Source organism: Aspergillus homomorphus, assembly GCF_003184865.1.
Source record: "Aspergillus homomorphus CBS 101889 unplaced genomic scaffold BO97scaffold_1, whole genome shotgun sequence".
Taxonomy (NCBI): domain Eukaryota; kingdom Fungi; phylum Ascomycota; class Eurotiomycetes; order Eurotiales; family Aspergillaceae; genus Aspergillus; species Aspergillus homomorphus.
The window spans coordinates 1277655-1294956 of NW_020291887.1; the positions used below are offsets into that span (position 1 = coordinate 1277655).

A 17302-nucleotide genomic window follows, 5' to 3' on the forward strand; every position below is an offset into this window, starting at 1 on the left:
GAGAGCTCAAAATGCAACAACACCTATATGCGCGACGGAGGATGTATAGTTGAGGGAGTTTACCATAATCAGCAAACGATAAGTTGGCCAAGAGACATGACAAGGTCTAGAAACATTGTCGGGCAATTCATTGTATTCATGTTTGACCAGTCTATTCACTCTGCATGATTTTCTATACTCAATTCTATTCTTATGACTCCATGGAATGTGGGATGGATAAATGAAAGCCGGAGTCCTAGCGACCGACGTCAGAGTCTAGAAATCACTTAGTATGAGGATAAACTCCGCACGTGAGTCTCCGCCTCTCCGCAGGGTTGTTTGGCCCGAGGTCATTCACATGCGCGAGACTCCGCCTTCAGCTTCAACAAGTAGCGAGAATGTAATGTGACTTGTTGTGTGAGTTGTCACCTATTCCTTCTCCTCCTTCCCTTCCACATCACATCACAGCTCTCTCTCATCTTTGTCTGCCCACCCCGCGTCGCGATTATAGCGCTACCCATCAGTCCTCATGGCCCTCGGCGCCCGAACGTAAGGGTATCAACTGCCGCATCGGCAGTCTTGCGATCGTGGCAACCATAAACCATCCCGAATATCCCGCGGCCTACGCATGAAACGAACATGGCCGCTCAATCGACGCTCCAGCATCGCGAGGACCCTCTCGTGGTGCTGTACAACTACTACGCAAACCTCACCCGAGCCCGGATAAAGCGCTCGTCCAAAGCCGCCAAGATCATCGCCACCATCGCCCTGATCCTCTCCATATTGGGTTCTGGCTACGGAGGCTATAACTGGTTTCGGGCAAGGTCAAAAGAACATGCACGGGGACGGCGGCTACTCCGTCGAAATTCTGGGATCAGAGGAAAGGATGGAACCCGGACTATATACGTACCTTACAAGGGATCCATGACCTCCAAGGTCAAGATCTACCCGACCAAACCCACGACGTTTGATGCGCACCGACGACTGTTCCTTAACCCTCCCGCTGCGGCACGCGCAGGTGACGGGGCGTCTACGAACCAAACGCCGCCGCCGATGACGAAGCCAGGCTTAAACCTCGCTTTCCTGCACCAGTTCCTGAGCCTTGGAAGCATCATGGTGCCCAGGTGGAGTAGCAAGGAAACCGGTCTTCTGATGAGCCATGGTGTCTTCCTGCTCCTACGGACGTATTTGTCTCTGCTCATTGCACGCCTCGATGGTGAAATTGTGCGGGATCTTGTCGCCGGTAAGGGCCGGGCCTTCGCCTGGGGTATTCTGAAGTGGTGCGGCATCGGAACCCTGGCATCTTACACCAACGCCATGATCAAGTTTCTCCAGTCGAAGGTGTCTATTGCTTTCCGGACTCGACTGACGCGGTACATCCATGACCTCTATCTTACCAAGGATAACAACTATTACAAATTGATGAACCTTGACGGCAGTATCGGCCAAGGGGCGGATCAATTTATCACGCAGGACCTCACTCAGTTCTGTACTGCAGCAGCCTCGCTGTATTCCTCGATGGGCAAGCCCTTAGTGGATCTGTTTGTGTTCAATTACCAGCTATATCGCTCCTTAGGACCTTTGGCCCTCACTGGAATCCTCACTGGGTATTTCAGCACGGCAGCAGTCCTTCGGCGGCTCTCGCCCCCGTTCGGGAAGTTGAAGGCGGTAGAAGGGAAGAAAGAGGGAGACTTCCGGAGTCTGCATTCCAGACTACTTGCTAACGCGGAAGAGATCGCCTTCTATGGTGGCGCAGATATTGAACGCGTATTCCTGGCAAGAAGCTTCAAAGACCTCCAGCGATGGATGGAAGGTATTTACAGCTTGAAGATTCGGTATAACATGCTCGAGGATGTGATCCTCAAGTACGCCTGGTCCGCATTCGGTTACCTCATCACCTCTCTGCCCATCTTTCTACCTGCCTGGGGCGGATCTGGCGGGGCCCTGGAGTTGCTCGATCTGCCGGAAGGCACCGGTCGGGAGCGCGACCGCATGAGAGAATTCATCACCAACAAACGCTTGATGCTGTCATTGGCGGACGCGGGCGGCCGAATGATGTACAGCATCAAGGACATCTCAGAATTGGCGGGATACACATCCAGAGTTTACAGCCTCATTTCCACCCTCCACCGGGTTCATGCAAATGCATATTACCCACCACGCGACTCTGGCGCGGAACTTTACTCTTTGGCTGATGTCCAGGGAACCATTCACAATGGCTTCGATGGGGTGCGCCTTGAGCAAGTTCCCATCGTCGCGCCATCCCTCTATCCCCGCGGTGGAGACGAGCTTTTGGAGTCGCTGTCGTTTGTAGTGCACTCGGGAGACCATCTTCTGATCTCTGGACCCAATGGCGTGGGTAAGTCTGCCATTGCTCGGGTGACCGCGGGGATCTGGCCGGTGTACCGTGGCTTGGTCAGTCGGCCCCGGGGCTTCGGGCTCGACGGCATCATGTTCCTGCCCCAACGGCCGTATCTCAGCGTCGGAACCCTGCGCGACCAGGTCATTTACCCGCACACGGAGATCGACATGCGCGAGGCCGGGGTATCCGATGCTGCGCTGCAGAAAGTGCTGGATGATGCGCATCTGGGCTACCTGCCTTCGCGAGAGGGTGGATGGGATGCTCGGAAGGAGTGGAAAGACGTATTGAGCGGCGGCGAGAAACAGCGCATGGCCATGGCCCGTATCTACTACCACGAACCCCGGTATGCATTCTTGGATGAGGGAACCTCTGCAGTCTCGTCCGACGTGGAGGGGTTGCTGTATGATCGAGCGAAGGAGCGAGGGATCACGGTCATCACGATCTCCACGCGTGCATCGCTGAAGAAGTATCACACCTACAGCTTGACCATCAATATCGGCGCTGAGGGAGAGCAGTGGGAGTTGGAGAGAATCGGCACGGCTAAGGAGAAGTTGGGAGTCGAGAAGGAGCTGCAAGAAATTCGCAAGCGGCTAGACAAGGTGGAAGACTTGAAACGACGTCGAGAGGAGATCGAGGATGAGTTACGCAAGGTCTGGGTGGAGGAGGGCGAGCTCGCTCCGCCACCTTACGAGACAGGCCCCGAGGCCATAGAAGGCCAACAAGAAGCTTGAGTGTCGTAGTCTGTCAGTAGTGTGGTTGATGTGCACAATACCCACCGCCGGCAGCCGCAGAAAGACATCTCAACTTGTGTCGCGTAAACATTATGATCCTTTTGAATGACATAGATCCATCTTAAGCTAGTTTCCCGACCGAGAAGAAATACTTCTAGCCAAATCACCACCTCTTGCACTGACTTCTATCTCTTAATCTATTCATATATTGGCCCGTAAATCACATGACCGCCAGTCACGGTGATGCGAAAGGCTCCCAGCCAGAAATTATTTTTCGAACAATTCCCAACTTTCCTTCTCACCCGTGTTTTACTTGACTCTAAGTATACTAGATCAATCTCCTGTCCCCTGGCTATTTCCTCAAAAATTGCTATAATTCCCACCGACATTTTAAGCCTCAGAAATGCCCCGTGGCCTGCTGGCGCTTCTGTTTCAAGGGTAGTTTTCCAGCGATTCTGAACTTCCCGCGCCTCTCCCCCAAATTCTGGCCCCATACACGGTCAGCGCTGAATTCCGCGAGGCGCGAGAGGGCGCCGTTTGGACCAGCACAGTATGGCCGAGGCTGATATTGTGATGGAAGGTGATTATACTGGGGAAGCGGGGAAGGGCGCAATTGTGATCCCCATTGACCGAACATACAGCGATGGGGATCGAGCTGCATGGCCCACGGGGGATAAATTCGACAAGCCCGATGACAGCTACTATCGGCGCAAGATCGCTAGTCTGTGGGTGCAAAGGGTGGGCACTTACAAACCTGGTAGGTTCGGTCTTTAATCTTCTCTGTTTCTGTTTTCTGGTTCACATACGTTCATGCGTGAGTAAGTGGGTGAATGGATAAGAAGGAGTTGTACAGTACTTGGCTCAGTTCCTGGGCTGCTGCTTGCTTGTTTCGGTTGTCTTGCCGCCTTGTCTTGTCTTGTCTTGTTTTGCTTCTCGCCGGTGTTACGCCTGGTTGCCTGCTTGACATCCTTTTTCGTATTCATACATTGTCTTTATCTGTGGCCCAGTTTTGTTTCGTTCCACTGGTATCTTTCTTTTATTCCTTTGGTGTTCTTTGCTGCGGCTTATGGTGGTCACGTTCTATTCTATGTCGCGTTTGCACTTGATTTCTATAGAGTAGATTTTCCCGCCTTGTTGTTTTATACTGTGATCATGTGCCTTTTATCCCGTTACCAATGATACGAATTCACAGATGCTGACTGACTGCAGGAAAGGACTACATTCTGGATACGTTACCGGATGGCTATGCCATCTTCGATAGACCGCGTGGAACGAACCCTGATATCGTAGGTTGAACCCCCAGGTGCTTGCCAATGACTCTGACGTCATGAATCTTAGCGAGATCGGTTTCTCTATGGCCATCCCCTTCAACAATACTTCTACTCTACAATCCAGTTCTTCCCACATTTCTGTCATCTGATGAGCCGAGGCAAGGAGCCCTGCCTTTGCGTTCTCTGTGAGAAGCTAGCCAAACGCAAACAAGGTCGGTTTAAGCTCACGCTGCCCGTCGAATATCTAACTCACTCGCTGCGTAGATGGCCTTCCAATCAGACGAGGGGTTGGTCGGCCTCGCGGGAGACCCTTCGGGACGCCTTCCGGACACTCCACCCCTGTCAAGCCTGTAGGTGTCCCTGGCAGACGAGGTCGACCTCCAGGTAGTGGCCGCACCCCTGGTCGACCTGCCACTGGCCTACGCACCTCCGGCAGAGTCCCCGGCAGGCCGCCGGGGTCCAGCATGAACTATATTTCCGACAGCGAAGGCACGCCCGACGTGTTCAAGACGGCCGTCCTTAAACTCAGGGTAAATGGCCAGCTGGACGAGGCTATTAGGGAACCACTCAGCATGGACTGGCGAGCCGAGCGGACGCCACTCAAGGAATACCTGCAGAAGCTGGACATGCTGCCGTCGTTTGTGCCCCGCGCGGGGGAACTGGTGCTCTGGACCCCCGAGTACCAAGGGAAACTGGCCTGGAACCATGAGGAAGGGCAGGTCCAGATCTACAAGAACGAGCAATGGCACGGAGCCCCCGACTGGCGAGTGGGCGTCATCGGTCAGCTTCCAGAGGACGACATCGTCCTGCAAGATATCGTCAGCACGACGCCCAAGAAATGGGGCCCGAATTACTCGGGGTTCCGTGTGGAGACATTCCCGGACCCCAACAGCGACGACAAGGGCTACTCTATACAGCACAAGTACGTCTTCATGAAGTGCATCAGGCCATTTGCTGCATACGAGCATTTCTTACAGGGGATCCCTCGGGAGAAACTGCATCCGTCCATCGAATATGCCATGACCGTGATGGCCTCGTTCAGCTTGCTCGAGAAATACCACATCAAAGGCACGTGGCCCGATGCAGCGATCTACTGTCGTGGGATCTTCCTCGGGGCGGAACTCCTGGCAGTCGGTGACGCTGTCCGCCTGAAACCACGTGGATATGACCCGGACGCCGCCGGTGAGCCTACTTCCCCACCCGTCATGGACGTTATGGTCATCCACGAAATCCGTCTGGAGCTGAAGGAGTGTGACGCCGACGCGCGATCCAAACAACTGGCGGAGACGTACCAGGTGCGTATCCAGGGCAAGGTGTACACTAACAACCGTGAACGCGCCTCGCCCCTTAGTCCAGACGCCCCACCGCCCCAGCCGTTATCCCCGGACGAAGTAGTAAGTGCATTCCACTATGTCGGGATGAGCGGGTACGGCGAGTGGTATTCCCTGCATTCGGGAGCAATGGTGAACGTGTCTCAAGACATGATTCTGGGCCGGTGTTACGAGCCCGACGCCATGCAACTACTGTTCCGCTCGCTGGCGCTGAACTACGATCTGCACGGGGTGCTCCGCGGCCGGGACTACTCGCGGCAGACCGACGAGCGCATCCGGCCGGGCAAGCGATGGTTCTGGGGCGACTTCCGCACGCAGACCCTCGCGATTGATACGCTCAACGGCGAGGACGTCGGGCACTTCAGCGACGTGCGCGACGTCAAGATGTGGCGGGCCAACCTCCGGGTCATCGATGGCACTGCCAAAGCGGTGGATTACCGCGATGCGAAGATCCCCGGCGACGTGGGCCGGCCGTCCACCAAGACGGCGTCCAACTTCGCCAAGGTGGGCAAGCTCAGCAAGCTGGTCAGTACCGGGCTGGGCGCGGTGGACGGCAGTGCGCCGGGGAGTTCGGCGGAGGACGGAGGGACAAGCCAAATCTCTGCGGAGAGTGGATCGGAGGATGAGGAAGAGGAGGATTACATGCTACGCATTGATCAACTACGCGGCGGAACGGAGGAGACCGAGGGAGGCGACTATCATCCTGCCAACGAGGAGAAGCCTCACAATAAACGGGTACGAATGATGGAGATGAGCTAGAGATCTTTTTTGTATTTGCATGAGCCGGAGAGCATTGAACCGAACCATCCACTCAATTCCTTTCCAAGTTAGACCACAAGACTAAAGAGTAGGTTGAGTCTTCGCGACCACCCCGCGTGCAAAATCCGCAAACGTAACACCAGGCTGCACCTCCTCATCGAGATTCGGCTGCGTAAACACAGCCAACGTATTCCTCGCAATCCGGCGACCCTCCAACCCTTTTCTGGCGCCCTTCACAAAATGCGGCACCGCGCGAAACTGACCCCGAGTAATCAACTGCAGGGCCTCACCCGTCTGAAACGCAAGACAATCCTTAGGGATATTAACCTTGACAATCTGACCAGTGCGCGACTTGATATACAACCCAGCAGTCGGATCAGGCGAAGCCTTTAATTCCTCCAACGTCTTGTTACCATCTGCCTTCAAACCCTGACCGTCCTCCTCATCGACAAACATCGCCGACGTCAACCCAGTCAAACAGCTATGATCAAGATGCGTCGCGCACCAATCATCATCATCCTCCCCTTCAGGTTCTGCTTCAGACCCGGAAGTAGGAAAATAATGCAACAACCGCGCCTTACTCGTCAAACTACCCCTAACCACCCTCTCCAAATACCCCGACACATACCCCTCGACATTCTCCGCCGCGAATCGGTCGCACGCGCGCGCCACCAACGCCGCCGTATCGATGATCAAACTGCAGAGCGCGCGCACGCTCGGCTCGAAGCTCGGGAGGCTTTCGGGGGATGGCCAGATGTTCGGGGCCGTGTATTCGGCTAGATCGGCATGCTTTTCGGCCGGTGCGCCTTGCAGTTCCGGCGAGACGTGGAACGCGCAGTTTACGTAGTAGCTTCCCTTGTGCGTGTCGTAGACTCCGGGCCGCAGCGTTTCTTTGCCGTGCGACCACCCCACTAGGTATTTTGCGGCTGAGGAAGTTAGGGTTTCTGTTTTTTTTTGCCCCTGGGCGTTAGTTTTTGGGTGCTTGAGGGTTGATATGGGGTGGGCGGGCGTCATACCTAGTTCTTCTTGCGGGAGGGCGGCGAGGTAGGATGCGTTCGAGAGGACTTGGGCGCGGAGTTCTGCGAAGTGTGCGGGGAGGTCTTTGACAATTATTATGCCCAGTGAGGAGGGGCCGAAGGCTTCCACTAGGGTTGGGAAGGTTATCGTTCCTATTTGTGGTTTGGTCTGGTTAGAGTTGCATGAGGGGGTTTGCGACGCTGCGTGGGGTATAGGATGCCCTGCGTGAGATGAGGTCCTAGGGGCAAGGCTTACCGTCGATCAACTCCTGAAGGCTTACCGTCACGGCCTGGCCTTGTGGAATGTTCTCCAGAGTCATTTTGTCGGTTGTAGATTGGTTTGGTCTGGAGTTCAGAAAGGAAAAGAAAGAAAACAGAATGCGGTGGACTGATTATTCCCCGGACAGAATTTGGCTCGGCCCGCTCCGATGCCCGCTTATCAACGGCTTTATCGGCTGTCAGGCCATTTTTGCCGAGGACCATTGATACGAGTGCTATAAACGATAGAAGACGCTGGTTGTGGTATCTATGGTACAGTGATGCGATATGGTACATTATACAGAGTAGTCGGGGTGCTATGCTATAGCTCTAAAGCCGGGGGGGTTGGGTCTAAACCTGCCACGGCTGTCTGCTTGCAAAGAACAGCCATCCTAAACCTTCACGACAGGAGCACGGTGAGTGACCTTGCGAAGGTTGCCAAACGACAGCACATCTCCGATCTTCTTCGCCCCTGTGAACAGCATGCACAGTCGGTCGATTCCGCACCCCCACCCTCCAGTCGAGGGTAACCCCCATTCCAGCGCCTCGAGGTAGCTCTCGTCGATCTCCTCGGCTTCATTCGCCTCCTTACTGAAGCGTATCTGGTCCTCGAATTTGCGCCGCTGCTCAGAGGGCGAGTTCTCCTCCTCGTAGGTATTCACGACTTCCCGGCCATCGATGAAGAGTTCGGCGCGCGCCGCGACGCGACGACCCGTGGTCGGGTGGATGAATGACTTGGACAAGGGGGACAGGCATTCCGGTGGGTTGATGATGAAGGTGGGGTTGATGCACTGCGACTCGACGTAGGTGCTGCAGAGCTCGTCCAGGAGTTGCGGAAGGGTGGGGTTGGCGGGTTCGGGGAGCGAGAGGTCCCGATACAGTTGCCTGACCTGCGCTTGAGCGTCCGGGGCACTGAGGTCGGGCAGTTGACGGCCGATCGCGTCCTCGATTCCGCTGATGAAGTCGATACGACGGAACGGCGCGGTGAAATCTACCTCGGTGGGTGCGAGGGTGTCGTTTGTGTTCAGCCCGCGAACATGTTCCGACAAGCCCGATAGAAGTTTCTCGGTGATCGAAATCAGGTCTTCCAGATTGGCGTAGGCGTGGTAGAATTCGCAGGTGGTGAACTCGGGGTTGTGCGTTTTGTCTAGGCCTGGTCTTCCTGTCAGTAACCTCTCCCTGGATTTTTCGTATCATCAGCAATACCCACCTTCATTGCGGAACGAGGGCCCGATCTCGAATACCCTATCAAACCCTCCAACGACCAACCTCTTCAGCCATAGTTCCGGCGCGATGCGCAACGACAGCTGACGGTCGGGAAACTCGGTGGCTGACGTGTGGAACGGGCGAGCGATGGCGCCGCCTGCTACCGCCTCGAGGATAGGGGTGCTGACTTCCATGAACTCTCGGTCGACAAAGAATTGGCGCAGATATTGTATGATAGCCGACCGGGCGCGGATGGTATCTGCCATTCTCTGATCGGCCAGGAACTGGACATGACGAGGGTAAGGGGAGGTCTCATGCAGGTGGACGTCCAGGGGGACATCGTGCAGGCAAGGCGACAGGAGCTGAGGCAGCTGAGTCGCCACAATTGTGAGCTCACCTCGTCCGGTACGGTGAGGTCTACCGGTTACGGCTGGGGCAACATGTTCAGTCTAGGACCGAGAAAGGATACGGAGGGCGTGTTGATGGAACATACAGAAGGCATCACCACGGCGGAGCAGTCGGTAGAACTTCTTGAAGTACTCGGGAGTTACCCCTTCCAATAGACGAATATTGCACATCACTTGCACTTTATGGCCATTTTGGTACATATCGAAGAAGATCAACTTGCTCCCGGCCAGTCTATAGGTACGTATCCTACCTACTGATCTAAGTACGGGGACAACGTTGGGTGGAGCGCCAGCAGAGGTAAAGACCTACCATTGACGACGACCGTGTCTCCCTCTACAGTTTCATTATCTGCTAGATGGCTGTAGCGGTCACGGAATTCCGCACAGCTCACCGTGTGTTTGTTAGGCGCAAGCCGAGGGTATGCCTCAGGAAAGGTGGTTTGGACCGCCTCCTGACGCTCCTTGAAAGCTCTTTCCGGTGATGCTGCGCTGCTGCTATGCCTTGACCCTTTGACGGTCGTGAGGTATTGATTTACTCGAAGAAATGTGCCATTTGCCTGCAAAGTCTGTGTACGGGATGAGATCGGTGCTCCTGTACTGCATGTCATATTAGCAATTGAGCTCAATTGGAACTGACATTGGCACAATGATATAAAAAAAATAATGATATCGAACAGTTCAGATGACATAAAGTCTTCCAGTTACGCTCATGACTTGAGGTTTCCCCCAAGCATTCGGTGCAGCGGTTCTGAAAAATGGAAGGGTATGTCTCATCATAAAAAGGGAGTGCAAGGCAAAAACTGTGCCGCTTGGCTAACTCACCTAAAAGATAGCTTTGCGGCCCTCAACCGCGACGCCCATTGCGGGCGAAATGGTTGCATTGCAAGAAGATGAAAAAAGACTACGTGCTCACATCATATGCGAGAGAGACGGAGGAGAAACAAAAAGGCTGCGTTGTGCGGAAGAGAAGAAAAGGCAGCCGACAGAAAATCCTGAGGCGGTGAGTGGCAGCCCGCTCCGACTTGCTTCCGCTCCCGGAGCTTCAAACAAGCAGAGAGAGAGACACTCGCCAGTTCAAACTATACAACTCTATCAACCTTGATTTATCTTTCATCCGTGAGTTCGAGCTCTTAAAGCTTTCTACCAGATTTATGAGCCTGCTAACACTAAACTCTAGCTCACTCCTCCTCCCAACACATATCCCACCATCACAATGTCGTTCCTCTTTGGCGGTGCCCCCAAGATGTCCTCGGAGCAGAAGATTGCTGCCGCTGAGACCGAGGTGGAGATGATTTCCGACATGTTCAACCGGTGAGTCGGACAGATTCCCCTGCTTTGAAGTTCTGCGGGATCCTGGATTCTGCGCTGCTAGCTCTTGATGGTCGCCGCATCTTACCCGGCTATATACCCTGCGTCATCGGTGAACTGGACTGAACTGAACTGACCCTCAACCACCGATCAGCCTGACCGAGTCCTGCACCAAGAAGTGCATCCCCAATGACTACCGTGAGGGCGACCTCAACAAGGGCGAGTCCGTCTGTCTCGACCGCTGCGTGTCCAAGTTCTTCGAAGTCAACATCAAGGTCAGCGAGAAGATGCAAGGTGAGGCTGCCAACAGACAGGGTGGCATGGGTGGCATGGGTATGTAAATGTGACGGATACTCGTGGTGCAAAAATCTTCCGTTTATGTATTTGTATAATTGATTGGGACTTTTCGGAATATGGGTGCTTGTCTTGAGGATTGCTACGATTACCCGTTGCTACATGGTTCTGGATTTTGCATGGCATTGCTCTGCGGCGGGAACTGCCGGGTATAAAGTGGTTGACTGGCTTAAATGGATGGATATAGATGAAAATGAACAAGAGTTACCTTAGGTATGAGGTGGTCTCTATCGCTTCTGTGTAAGTAAGTGACAGTAGCTACTACATCCGCATGCATGAATAACTTAAATGCGACTTGAAGTTAGTGTATTTTTATACCGAGCGTGACTTAGAAGTGGCTCCGACGCAATTGAGTTGTGGCTGATGGCATTGATTGTCCACTAGGCAGCTGCGTTCCATGCACCGTTAGTGGCGTCGTTCTAGAAGCCAGTCCCTGTCAAGAAACATGAACTGCCTCAAAACAATATGCGTGTGTTGACCGAGAGGGAGTACAGGATACTGAGGACAGACAGACACTCGAATCCCCGCTCACCGCTCCCCGATATAGCGGAAATCCCCTTGTGACGTCGCCGCCTGCAATGCCCGGCAACGAAACGACGACAACAGCCCGCCTCGAGGCCAACAATGCGCCTGTGCTTTTCATCCACTCTCGCCAGAAATCTCCTCTCTGGATGACATGGACTGCCCCTAGCTTGGCTCCTCACGTCGATGCTTGAGGCTCCATCTCCCCTTCCCCCCCCAATCTTGCTCAACGCTTTCGTTGCTTCCCGGATATGTCCCTGGCACTTGCTTTCTTCATCGCTGGTCTAATCGAGAGAGAGCCCCCGGAGGGTTAAACCATTTTGTGTCGCCTTTTTTTTTTTCATTCTTCTAATTCTCCATCTCTAGATCCCTGGCTGGTTCTATCGCTCGTCTCGTCTCGTCTGCTATTTATACAGAGTTTGATTCTGTACTCGGCCCGTATGTGCTAAGAAAGCTGGTCCGTTTCAACGCCATGCCACCATCTCCCACACAGACTGGTGCGCAAGCCACCCCTGTTGTGTCAGCACCGCGAGAACCGACGAAATCAGTGCCCAAGGAGAGCCCGCTTGTGCAATCAGCCGGGCCGGAAGGACAGTCACCGCCGCCGTGTCCTGGTCACCAGAATCTCGTCTTCACCGACCCGGTCGCCTTCCGCTACCTGGAGGAGGACCGGTGTACCGTCGTCCTGCATCGGCGGCTGATACTGGAGGGGTATGAGGTCTACATTGTCGAACAATGGGCGTGCACGCGGATTCATCCTACTTTCATCATTACTACCTACACGGGAGATCCGTCGCACAAGGTCACCGTCGGGGTGCTGAGCGTCCCGACTGATGAATCAGCATGGTCGCCCCGTCTGAGGCTGTATCTTAATGCTGTCGTACAATGCCAAGCGCAGAAGAGAGACACTCCGTTGGGGACATTGATGGTCACCGACCTGAGTATCTTTCCTTGCGCACTTACGCTCATCCCCGTCCCGGACGGCGATGTTCTCAAACACAAGGACGATTTCATAGTCAATGAGAATCTCAAACGATTAGGTTGCTCGGGTCGGGCCAGCCTGAAGCTGCAGCCTCCGTCGCCGGCCACAGAAGCCAAGTTTCATCACCTCTACCGGACAAGTGAGCGGGTACCCCTCTACAGTGCAGTCATTGAACTGGTGAAGCAATGCCAGATCGCTCTGATGATGTTTGGCATTCTGGCCCCGGAGTATGTGGATGGTTTGCTGTGTGATATGACGGAGGCTGCCATAGCGGACTGGTGGACCGAGATTGGCATGGACCTGTACAATATCGAGCCCAGTGACAGTATGCTGGGCCCCATTTCGGTCTCCGCGCTACTGGGCACTCTCATCGGGGCCCGAAATCGGCTTCATGCGTTCGGTGCCCCGGTCGGCAAGGACGCGTTTGATATCCAAAATCTCAAACGAGGGATCGGGAGCTTCCAGAAATCGCAGAAGATGAAACGAACCAGACGGCTGGACCGCCAGACCTTGGATCGATTGCATCGGGCGACTGCCAAGGCAGCCAACGCTGAGGGCTGGACCGATGCTGTGAAATCGACGATGGCAGAACTGAGCGGGCACGGCGGCGAGATGGTCATGGGGATGGTCCGGGGTCGGGAGAAGAGCGGCATTGCCGACATAGAGACCCTGGACATTGACACTTTCGCGCGTCTGGTCAAAGGTGAGAGGGCAAAGTGGCTATGGAGGGGCAAACCGCGCAAGGGTGGCATCGGCGAGTCATTCGAGGGCGGCCCGTTTGCCGCAGACATGGTTCACAGGTCCAAAGAGCAAGGGGGCTATCCCTGGACAACCCGGAAAAGACATTCTCACGAGGATCTGACTGCGGATCGACCTCCCCCTGATGCTGATCGTTCTCGGATTCCTCCCGAGGCAGCCGCTCCTTTCGACGAAAAGGATCAAAATCTGAGTAGTATAGTGCGAAGAGGCGTTAGTGGGAAAGTGTCAGACGCGAGAGCTGGTTTCGGTAGATTCAAAGATGCGGTGGGCCTGCGATCACATCCCTCCAAGCATACCAGGGAGGGACAGTATGCTTATAGCGACTCGTCTCACCTGCCTCCTATCGATAGTGACACCGAGCCAAGTCAGCGGAAAAAGCCCGACGGTGACCCGAACGTTGCGGAGCAAGGAAGCGTCCACGAGTCTGAGGGCCGAGCTCTCACTGAGGATGTTGCGGGTGCCGAGTCTGTACCAAGCATTGTGCCCCCACAATCTCCCGAAGCAAAGGCGCCCGCGATCACGGTGGAGGCGGTTCCGGACAACGCCGACTCGGAGTCAGCCCGCAAGGTGCCGATATTCCGAGCAGATGATGAGGTGCCAGACGAGGAACGTCGAAGGACCCCCTCGACGGATGTCTCCGCCGATAGGGAGCGGACGCCGGATATCGGGATCACGTTGCTGCGTCGGCCCCAGAGTTGCGGCCAGCTAGGCCCAGAGCGTATCCCCGAACGGACGGATGGCCGTTGGCCACGCCATCTGTCTTTCAGCACCGTGGAAGAAGTTGTACTCGGATGGGACGGGTTTGGCGGCGTGGACGAGCGGCCCGACGCGCCCTTGGAGGAGGCGGTCGTCCATGAGGACATCCTCGCCTCCGACGCGCGCCTTTTCAGCGCCAAGCTCCGCGAGCTGAGCGAACAAACCGCGCCCTGGGTCGAGCAGCAGGTGGCCTCCGTGGACGACTTGAACCGCTGTCTGTACGAGAATTACGAGAAGATCAATACCGCCTACCTGGAGCGACTCGCGGTCTTCCAGCAGCTGCGCGGCAAGTCCAGCGATCTGCTGACGGAGGAGCACACCCACCTCGCCGATTACATGCGCCGGGTCGAATTGATGGGCGCGAAGCTGGACTACGAGCTCCACGTCCTCGAGTCCAAAGTCGAAGATGTCGAGACCGGGCTCGGGGAGTTCGAACGCCATGTGGCTGATGTGGAGACTAGGGTCCGGTTGCTGGTGCGCGGCGAGAAAGACCGCGAGAATAGCTCGTGGCTGTCCTGGTTGGGCAAACTGGCTGGTCTCTCGAGTTAAGATGGGTCTTGGCTAGTGGTTGTGTTGGTGTAGGAGTAATACTGTGTGTAGTATTGTATCTTACTTCTACTATGTATATACTTTATTGTTGAAAATATAGACTTTACCCCTTGTGCACATCTTGGGGTTCATTATCTGGTCCCCTGCAGGTTTCAATCTTTTGACATGGGTGATTGAACAGCTTCCCCTGAGCAGCGATATAAAACAGACTACGGCGCTTTCCGTCATCCTTGCTACTATGTATGATGTTCTGATGAGTGCTACAATTCGTCTGGACATAATTGGCTCCAATCTTGCTTACCCTCCTCCTCTGCCCCTTTTTCTTTTTTATCTTTTCTTTTTTTTTGCTTTCTTCTCAGTTCCCCATATAATTTCAATTTGCGAATCGACAGCCTGGCTGTGCCCACCCGCCCTGCCCAATCAAGCGGTGTCATGCGGGCAGCGGCAGGATGAACGGAGAGGCGGTGGCTGTATCTACGTCGTTAGCATCAACCACTTATTCCTGTAGTTCCGATCATCAGTTTGATCCATTTGATTCCCCAAGAACAGGTCTCCGTTCCCACAGCTGCATGTTTCCCTTCCCTCCTTTCCCTCCTCTCAGAAACATAAAACTTGAAAGTGAATCGTCAAGTTCTTGCAGTTGATTTAAAGTTCACCTATTCAACGAAGAAATAGAACTAACTATATACAATCCCACATCCCCGCACTCCTACCCACGCTTAACCTGTCCGCATGTACGCCAAAAGAGATAGAGAAATAAGGACCGATCTGAATCCCAAACCATGCACGTACTAGCAAGTGGAATTGAACCTGAACGCCCGCTAAACAAATAGTAAGAAATTGATATGTACGGTACTGGACTGTACCTGCGCGGCGGCCCGACGCAGACGGAACCTGGAACCTAAAGGAACACCTTTTTGGCTTCGCGGGGATGGCTCTCGCTGGGGCAATAGGGGCATTTGAATCGGCTCCCCTTGCATAATCTTTTGAGCGATTCCTCGGCAATGACGTGTCCGCAGGGCATCATCATCGGTGGGTTTTCGTCCGTGGTTTGTTCTTTTGAGACGGGGCAGACGAAGATGGAGTGGAAGAGGTAGGAGGGGGGGAGGGGGATTTCGACCTAAGTGTTTGTGTTAGTTACTTGGGTCATGGGGTGTAGTGTTGGTTGGGGTTAGGGGTAGACGTACTGGTAGCTCGTTCTCGGAGGTCCACTCGGTGCGTTTGGCTTTCATGATGGTTTGGAGTTTGAGGAGGGTGGGGAGGGCGATGGCGCCGGCGGTGGCGGCGATGTACAGCGGCGAGTCGGCGGAGAGGCCGAGCAGCGAGCAGAATTCCCGGGTGAATGAGTGGGCCACGTCGGACCATGCGGACGGGTTGTTGAAGATGTTCCGGTACGGGGAGCCCTGGAGGTTGGGGCAGAAGGCCATCGCGCCCATGAGCTGCTGCACCTCGCGCAGGTATCGGGGCACGAAGCCGTGGAACTCGCGGCGCGCGTACTCCAGCGCTGCCTGCCGTCCGGTCGGGGTCGGACCTTGTTGCTCGCGGCCGCCGTGGAAGAGCCACACGAACTGCAGTCGGCAGAGCTCGAACTCGAGGTTGCTCCCTCGCGCCGCCAACGCCTCGTCGTTGTCGCGGGCCCACTGTATGGCTGGAAGTAGGTTGTTGTTCTCCTTCAGCTCGTGCAGGATGTAATACATCGTGGCAAATTGCTTGCGCACCTCGCCGGATGGGACTTCGTCGATGTCCAGGATCGATGCGGCGTTCTCGGCGGCGTTGGCAGTGTTGGCCTGTTGTTTCTCCGTCGCTTTCTTTTCGGCCATCTCACCGAGGAAGGTGGCTGCCACCGAGAACTGCCCCTCCCTCAGGAGATGCATCGCAATGGCCCGGTTGATGAGGTGTTCTTGGGAGGAGAGGGCGTCATGTTCGGTGCTTGGTAAGGGTTTGTCCTTGAAAAGCTGGGGATCTGTCAGCATGCGTCGACGTAGGCCTTGTCCGACGACCGGGCTCGTGTTACCTTGTCCAGAGACTTGGAATATTTGTTGAGGCTGCTGTGTGTTTCTTTGAGACTGTCATTGATCGAGTCGAAGGATGCTTTCACCGGGTTCTGGAGCTTGGCGAGGATGATTGAGGCTTGGCTTGGATCTAGTTTGTGATCCCCTTGTCAGTATAGTTCAGTGACTGCGGGGTGGGTACGGAGAAATGGCCTGAAGGCGAACCAACCTGCAGCGATAGCGTCCCGCGCATTTTCCAGCAGATCTATTGAGTTCTGTATCGATTTGAGACCCTGAGAGGCTTTGGTCTTCTTCATCAGCCGCTCATGTTCCTTCTGCACGAGCTCCATGATGGTGTACAGCGGAGATTCGAGGCGTACAAAAGCGGTGTCCGACAGTTACCGCACTTCGAGGGCGGAGCTAGCAATAGCCATAGATTGGAGGGGTATCGAGAGATATGTCTGCTTACTGTTGCCCAGCCTTGAACAGCATTGATGGCAGGAAGCAGCAATAATTGAGGGATTTTGAAACAGCAGCAGGAAGTTGAAGGAATTGCGTTAGAGGTCACCAGTGCATGGGCAGGTGAGTGATTAAATGACTTACTAACCTAACCTACTGGTAGGTAGTACGACGCTGTGCCGCCGCGCCGCCGCAGCCAATTACGACATGTCACATCACGTGTTGGCGGGTTATCGCTCAGTGATAATGACTGCTTGCTGCTGCTGCTGCTGCTGCTACCCCCCATTGACTGGCGCTCCCTT

At 54.8% G+C, this 17302-nt stretch overlaps 6 protein-coding genes across 6 annotated transcripts; 3 read left to right on the forward strand and 3 right to left on the reverse strand.

The window, feature by feature from the left end:
• Positions 1–618: 618 nt before the first annotated feature.
• Positions 619–6433, forward strand: pxa1 (putative peroxisomal ABC transporter (PXA1); the record flags this gene model as incomplete). Its single annotated transcript, XM_025697443.1, has 7 exons — positions 619–2997; position 3510; positions 3653–3829; positions 4282–4358; positions 4608–4693; positions 4732–5110; positions 5282–6433. 7 exons carry the CDS (start codon positions 619–621, stop codon positions 6431–6433), a joined length of 4251 nt encoding a protein of 1416 aa, XP_025556722.1.
• A 49-nt stretch (positions 6434–6482) lies between these two features.
• BO97DRAFT_402135 (uncharacterized protein) lies at positions 6483–7788 on the reverse strand. The gene is made up of 3 exons (XM_025694418.1): positions 7706–7788; positions 7450–7602; positions 6483–7377 (listed from the first exon to the last, which is right to left on the reverse strand). The coding sequence occupies exons 1-3, from the start codon at positions 7767–7769 to the stop codon at positions 6515–6517; spliced, it is 1080 nt and encodes a 359-aa protein (XP_025556723.1). The 5' UTR covers positions 7770–7788; the 3' UTR covers positions 6483–6514.
• Positions 7789–8099: 311 nt separating this feature from the next.
• Positions 8100–10201, reverse strand: BO97DRAFT_430549 (putative lysyl-tRNA synthetase; the record flags this gene model as incomplete). The annotated part of the gene is made up of 5 exons (XM_025697444.1): positions 8100–8860; positions 8918–9343; positions 9407–9571; positions 9631–9917; positions 10170–10201. 5 exons carry the CDS (start codon positions 10199–10201, stop codon positions 8100–8102), a joined length of 1671 nt encoding a protein of 556 aa, XP_025556724.1.
• A 176-nt stretch (positions 10202–10377) lies between these two features.
• BO97DRAFT_402136 (Tim10/DDP family zinc finger protein) lies at positions 10378–11192 on the forward strand. The gene is made up of 3 exons (XM_025694419.1): positions 10378–10436; positions 10498–10631; positions 10783–11192. The coding sequence occupies exons 2-3, from the start codon at positions 10534–10536 to the stop codon at positions 10967–10969; spliced, it is 285 nt and encodes a 94-aa protein (XP_025556725.1). The 5' UTR covers positions 10378–10436; positions 10498–10533; the 3' UTR covers positions 10970–11192.
• A 580-nt stretch (positions 11193–11772) lies between these two features.
• BO97DRAFT_10011 (putative Sin3 complex subunit (Stb2)) lies at positions 11773–14585 on the forward strand. The gene is made up of 2 exons (XM_025689827.1): positions 11773–11813; positions 11871–14585. The coding sequence occupies exon 2, from the start codon at positions 11977–11979 to the stop codon at positions 14548–14550; it is 2574 nt and encodes an 857-aa protein (XP_025556726.1). The 5' UTR covers positions 11773–11813; positions 11871–11976; the 3' UTR covers positions 14551–14585.
• A 589-nt stretch (positions 14586–15174) lies between these two features.
• On the reverse strand, positions 15175–17116 carry BO97DRAFT_474537 (ubiquitin-protein ligase RMD5). Its single transcript, XM_025700330.1, has 4 exons — positions 16771–17116; positions 16565–16692; positions 15738–16505; positions 15175–15670 (listed from the first exon to the last, which is right to left on the reverse strand). The coding sequence occupies exons 1-4, from the start codon at positions 16889–16891 to the stop codon at positions 15452–15454; spliced, it is 1236 nt and encodes a 411-aa protein (XP_025556727.1). The 5' UTR covers positions 16892–17116; the 3' UTR covers positions 15175–15451.
• Between the last annotated feature and the right edge of the window lie 186 nt (positions 17117–17302).

Excerpts from the sequence above, each read along its gene's own strand:
- BO97DRAFT_402135 (XM_025694418.1), bottom strand. The coding sequence starts at position 7,769 with ATGACTCTGGAGAACATTCCACAAGGCCAGGCCGTGACGGTAAGCCTT. Across the intron at positions 7,603-7,705 it reads CCTTCAGGAGTTGATCGACG|GAACGATAACCTTCCCAACC; the intron begins GTAAGCCTTGCC and ends AACCACAAATAG. Across the intron at positions 7,378-7,449 it reads CCTCCCGCAAGAAGAACTAG|AAACCCTAACTTCCTCAGCC; the intron begins GTATGACGCCCG and ends AAAAAAAAACAG.
- BO97DRAFT_402136 (XM_025694419.1), top strand. The coding sequence starts at position 10,534 with ATGTCGTTCCTCTTTGGCGGTGCCCCCAAGATGTCCTCGGAGCAGAAG. Across the intron at positions 10,632-10,782 it reads ATTTCCGACATGTTCAACCG|CCTGACCGAGTCCTGCACCA; the intron begins GTGAGTCGGACA and ends ACCACCGATCAG.
- BO97DRAFT_10011 (XM_025689827.1), top strand. The coding sequence starts at position 11,977 with ATGCCACCATCTCCCACACAGACTGGTGCGCAAGCCACCCCTGTTGTG.
- BO97DRAFT_474537 (XM_025700330.1), bottom strand. The coding sequence starts at position 16,891 with ATGGAGCTCGTGCAGAAGGAACATGAGCGGCTGATGAAGAAGACCAAA. Across the intron at positions 16,693-16,770 it reads GCGGGACGCTATCGCTGCAG|ATCCAAGCCAAGCCTCAATC; the intron begins GTTGGTTCGCCT and ends ATCACAAACTAG. Across the intron at positions 16,506-16,564 it reads ATTCCAAGTCTCTGGACAAG|CTTTTCAAGGACAAACCCTT; the intron begins GTAACACGAGCC and ends ACAGATCCCCAG.